This window comes from Megalopta genalis, unplaced genomic scaffold (assembly GCF_051020955.1).
Source record: "Megalopta genalis isolate 19385.01 unplaced genomic scaffold, iyMegGena1_principal scaffold0041, whole genome shotgun sequence".
Classification (NCBI taxonomy): Eukaryota; Metazoa; Arthropoda; class Insecta; order Hymenoptera; family Halictidae; genus Megalopta; species Megalopta genalis.
The window spans coordinates 1,475,841-1,481,055 of record NW_027476110.1 but is presented as its reverse complement, the minus strand read 5'-3'; the positions used below and the strand labels follow the sequence as shown (position 1 = coordinate 1,481,055).

General features: G+C 41.2%; 2 protein-coding genes across 2 annotated transcripts; both read right to left on the bottom strand.

Annotated features, from left to right (window-relative positions):
• Positions 1-325: 325 nt before the first annotated feature.
• LOC143261209 (uncharacterized) lies at positions 326-1,365 on the bottom strand. The gene is made up of 2 exons (XM_076527785.1): positions 1,149-1,365; positions 326-1,065 (listed from the first exon to the last, which is right to left on the bottom strand). Exons 1-2 carry the CDS (start codon positions 1,211-1,213, stop codon positions 435-437), a joined length of 696 nt encoding a protein of 231 aa, XP_076383900.1. The 5' UTR covers positions 1,214-1,365; the 3' UTR covers positions 326-434.
• A 226-nt stretch (positions 1,366-1,591) lies between these two features.
• LOC143261204 (uncharacterized) lies at positions 1,592-4,020 on the bottom strand. Its single transcript, XM_076527783.1, has 5 exons — positions 3,618-4,020; positions 3,457-3,575; positions 2,050-3,311; positions 1,752-1,890; positions 1,592-1,609 (listed from the first exon to the last, which is right to left on the bottom strand). Exons 1-5 carry the CDS (start codon positions 4,018-4,020, stop codon positions 1,592-1,594), a joined length of 1,941 nt encoding a protein of 646 aa, XP_076383898.1.
• Positions 4,021-5,215: the final 1,195 nt, after the last annotated feature.

The window sequence follows — 5,215 nt, the reverse complement described above, 5'->3', positions numbered from 1 at the left end:
CGCCGGTCCTGCGAAATTCAAAGTTGGCGACTATGTGCGCATCAGCAAGTTCAAAACCGTATTCGACAAAGGATACACACCGAACTGGTCAACGGAAGTATTTAAGATCGCGACGGTGAAACGAACGAACCCCGTCACGTATCTTTTGGTTGATTTGCAGAACAAACCTATCGCTGGAGGATTTTACGAATACGAGATACGCGCTACCAAATATGCCGACGTGTATTTAGTAGAAAAAGTATTGCGTCGAAAAGGAAATGAAATATATGTGAAATGGTTGGGGCTGGATTCGTCACATAACTCTTGGATAAAGAAATCATCTGTACTTTAATTGTATAATGTAATGTTTATTTTTGTTTCTCTAATAAACATGAAAAAATACATAAATGCTTTTTACATTAATACTAATTAATTCCCCCCACACGCACACAAGTTCAACGATTCGCTTTCGATACGATTAGATCTAAACATAAAGCTAACAATTCGCAATCGATCAGACAATTTCGTTCGAACAATTCGTTTGTAAAAATTACGGTCGCATAATTCTGCTCGTTATTGGAGTTTTTTACAATGTCAACGAGCTTCGCTAATCTATCCTGAATTTCTGGAATATTTTCTAATAACCATGAATACATATGATCCATACATAACTCTAATTTGTACAAATTATCCATCGTCTCTTTCGTAACATAAATCGATGCTTGAGAATCGAACAACTTGATTAGACTCATTCCATTAAAATTAACAATTTGTAACGATAAAGTCTCATCAATTTGTTTTTCCTTCTTGTCCGCGTCGAAGTAATTGTGAATATAATCTCTAGTTTTCACCAGCAGTTTCCACGTAGCCATTGAAAAAGAAATCTCTGTTCCACGATTGTCCCCCAAGACAAACTCGACGCGCAAATTTTCATCCACGCGTACACAAATTTCAAGGAACTTGAAATAATTGCCGGCTATGGAGTATCTTCTACCCAAGATTCGTGCGTTGCGCGGTATCTGCAACTGCTTCTGCTGCGACTGGGGTTGCGACTGTTGAAACGACCGTATCATCGAAATGGAGTATCTATAAAAGAAATAACATACAATATTTTTTTTCTTCTTTCATAAAAGGAACATTTTATTCCCTTCAAACTTTCTTTTACTTACCCATAATTTTTATAATCGTTGTGAGATCCATTTTTATGTAAAAAATTATTGGTTTGATTTGACATTGTGAATATTATAATACTGAAGAACAACTGCGCTATAAGAAAGTAATCTGTAGAACGCACTACTCGCTGTACGCAATGCCAAATGCTTATATATACAATTCCCCTACCATTTTCCCCCCTTCTTACACGCAAGATAACAATACAAGGAGCGTATACGCACCTTTTCCGCTTACAAATAAAAGTGAACACGCGCGCGCGCAACACGGGATTCGAAACATCGATGAAATTATATAACCACTTTTATTTTTTCTAACTCCCCCCCACTCCCTCTCCCTCCTGCCTCCCCCTCTCCCCCTTTCGCGATTTTATAATGTTCCCAAGGAAGGGTTTCGATCGAATTGTTTAAAATGTATCGTTTATCATCGTATGGACTCAATGCTAATTTACTCTGTGATACTGAATACACTTGATGTTGTATAGACATTATCAATTTAACGCAAACTGATTTTTCTAAATGATCGTGAAGGCATGCTAAGTAGTCGTCGAAAGTTATATTTTTAATCGTCACGTTAGTCTTAATTCCTTTAATCTTTTTTACATCGTCTTTGTCTTGTACCCGAATAGCATACATTTTCGAGCGAAGACCCACAAACTCTGTCATGATTTTACCTCCGTTCTCGTCCTTCATTAATCCTAATACTTTATTATTCGCGATCGAAACGCCGTACACGTTATTTCTGTCATAATTGGAAGTATCGTATCGGTGAATGTCACGTTTTATCATCTCGTACGCGTCGTCGCAAATAATCTGATAAATTAAACTGTCCGTATCCGTGTACAAAATCCTGCATCTTTCTTGAAAATTTGGAAGCATGTAGCCATAATGAAAATCATACAAATGTAATTTAGATATGTCCAACACTGACATGCCTATGTAAATAGGTTTATAAAATTTAATAGAAAGCTGGTTCATTTGAACTGCGACAAAATCCTCGGAGAATACAGTACAGCTATGGAAATTTGGTCGAGCTATTAAACGCCCAGCACCGTATCGACCGCTCCATCGCGAGAGCAACTTTACGTTTACATGATTTCGAACGTTTTCCATCGTTTTTCCAAACACTGCATTGTTCATCAGTTTGAACAGATTCTTCGAGAAGTCATTGTTTGCGTTGGCGCGCAACCTCGTATTTAAATCTATGTAACGGCGTAACCAACATGATTGTTCAAACTTCAGTATCCGATGAATTTTCTTTAATTTTAAATTATACCTCAAACATTGCTGGAGGTATCGATAATGGAGAACGTAACGATTCTTATGGCTAAGCGTTGTCAACAGTTTCTTTTGCAACGCCCCAACCTCGTGAATCGGGCAAAATGGAAGATCCGCGTGAGCATCATGAATTTCCTGAGGATACTCTAAGTCGACCTCTAAAATGTACCCGACGGGACTGTCGATCGGCACGGAATCGATGTTGAAATTACTCGTATCGTCAACCCATTGGAAACCCCTGTGCGGCAAAGGCTGCGACATGGCCCAGCCATACAAATTATTAACATCGAAATACATCAGATAGCTGGACGGTTCGGCCGAATCGTACGTCGACATATACTTGTTATTCGCGCGCGCGTAACGATGCGAACATTGACTCAACCCACCTCGTATTCCCCGCTCCACGAACAAAAGCATGTCAACGTCGGTGAACAATTCCAACTTGATCTTCGTCAATTTTAGCATCGCGTCCCACGCGAAACCGGGCAACGTATAATAGTGCGCTGGATCGAGTTTATAATTCTCGAGCGACTTTTCGCGAAAATTTTCAAACACGTCGGCCAACAACAACACATCCAATTTCAAGTACAAGTCGCTGTACTGTCCTAACGTTTGTATACCGAAACGTGACCAAACTTCGTTCGCGTGACAATAGTCGACGTCGGATATCTCGCTGTCGCATAACTGATTATAAAATGCTTCGCGCGGTGGTAAACAAGTGTCGCTTAATTTGTCATAGGTCGATACATAGTCGTATGGGAAAACGCCTTTCCTGGTTAGAAGATGAAAATCATCGTTCGAAAGACGATTGAATTGGCTCCTCACGATATGCAAGTCGCTCTTGTCCAAGTACGACGACAACTTGTCCAGACTCGAATTCAAGAACTTGAACGAATCGATGAATCGAAACTTTATGCAATTCTTCCACGATTTTTTGATCGCATCTTTATTCCTCTTACTGTTTCGTGAAAGAAATGTACTTCTCTTTCGTCAGCGGTAACGCATCTATTTTACCTTCAAACGCGTTTGCCAATTCTTTGATGAAAAAGTGTGCGTCGTAGCCGGACAAATTGTGAAAAACCACCGGTATCACGTACGAGGATTGATAGCTCAGATTGCAACGGCTGTGCGCCGGATCCCGATACGCACCTGTGAAATGACAATGATCATGCACTCGCACGTCGTCATTACCGAGTGGTTCTTCGCACACGTGACAATACGTGGCGGTACGAAAAGTTGAGATTTGCGCGGCGGTCAACGGAGCCATTGGAACCGTTCGATCAAACACCGGCTGCAATTTACAGCTCAACTCGTACAACTTCGATGCAAACCATGTGATACAACCTTTCTCATCACGATAAGTCTGATACTCGCTCAACGAACTGTCGTATCGGCAATGGAGGTAGTAGCCTACGCTGAAGGCATGGTGATGTTGATATCTACAGTAAGCTCCATGACCTTGATCTTCCTGTTTCTCCAGCAGGCATTCCAAGTCTGCGTAGATAACGAACGGTGTCGGTTCCTTGTACGCATAATTCTTGAACTTCAGCCATTTATCGTCTTCCGTCGGAAGTTTTAAAGCACATTCGTTCATTCGACTGCAGTCGATCTCGTGAATGCCCAATTTTTCCTGCGATTTGAAATACTGTAGACACCTGACAAAAAAAAACATAATTTTTTATTTTAGTTTTTCTCGCCCACCACCACCACCACCACCACCATCATCCAGAAGAAAGAAAAAAATTTACATGTGTGGATCTGAGTGCTGCGTGCTGATCTGAGATGAAACCAGACGAGATAAATTCCTAATACACAGATAATGATTGCGCAAGTTTTCGGAGTCGTGTATGAGCAGCAAATTTACATGTTTCTCCCGCTTCCTTGAGGTCAAATGCAACGTCCGACATCTTTCTTGTTCCCCTCCTCACTCGAACACGTTCACGGAAACGTCATTCGCTTTTTCGAACTTTGGTATGTCCTTGAACAACATCGGCAATTGGAATCCCTCGGTGTGGAGCACATCGCTGTAATGCGGATAGGATGATGTGCGATTCAAATTATTTTTAGCTGGATATAGGCTTGCCACCACTGCCCAATAGAAACATGCATTATCGTCGTCACTGTACACATTGAAGACTGCTTTCTTTAATTGCACTGTTCGAGGTACGGATACCTGACAACCTGCTTGTAACGGTTGATATTTGTTGGAATTCACCATCAAATGCAGGATCTTCGATAACGCCCATCCACTGTCTCGTTCTTGAAACTCTTCTATCGATGTCAAAAGCGTTGGCACAACATCTTTCGCATACCAGCGACGTAGATTCGACGAATGAAAGAGCGCGACGTTTCGCGTGCTAAAACTTTTCACCGAAACCTCGTCGCGCAGCACAAATTCCGCCTCCAATACTACGTTCACTTTTAACGACAAATGAACGTTCAAAAGTTCTGTAATACGATTCGTAACTATTCGCTTCGCGTGTTGCAAGAAATTACGTGGATCGACATGCTCGACGTTGATCACAACGCCGGTCGATATACGATTCTTAAACGCCGACTCGATGTTCTCCCAACGAAGAGTCGATAATCTCGCGCCAACGTTTCCATACAAACCACTACCAACGCGTGATGAAAACCGATGATCTAACGAGACCTTCAAAGTTTTCATACGACACATGATCGACAGCAAACTCGATTTTACACCTATGGATGCTTCGTTTCTTTTCACAATGTTCATATATTTCCTACACCATTGTAAACATTCAATACATGATTTCGTCCATTCGCGA

What these genes read in the sequence shown, in the direction of transcription:
- LOC143261209 (XM_076527785.1), bottom strand. Translation starts at nt 1,213, where the DNA reads ATGTCAAATCAAACCAATAATTTTTTACATAAAAATGGATCTCACAAC. An exon ending in AACGATTATAAAAATTATGG is followed by an intron (nt 1,066 to 1,148) that starts GTAAGTAAAAGA and finishes TTTCTTTTATAG; the next exon opens with ATACTCCATTTCGATGATAC.
- LOC143261204 (XM_076527783.1), bottom strand. Translation starts at nt 4,020, where the DNA reads ATGAACGAATGTGCTTTAAAACTTCCGACGGAAGACGATAAATGGCTG. An exon ending in ACTTTTTCATCAAAGAATTG is followed by an intron (nt 3,312 to 3,456) that starts GCAAACGCGTTT and finishes GATTCGTTCAAG; the next exon opens with TTCTTGAATTCGAGTCTGGA. An exon ending in GACATATCTAAATTACATTT is followed by an intron (nt 1,891 to 2,049) that starts GTATGATTTTCA and finishes CAATTATGACAG; the next exon opens with AAATAACGTGTACGGCGTTT.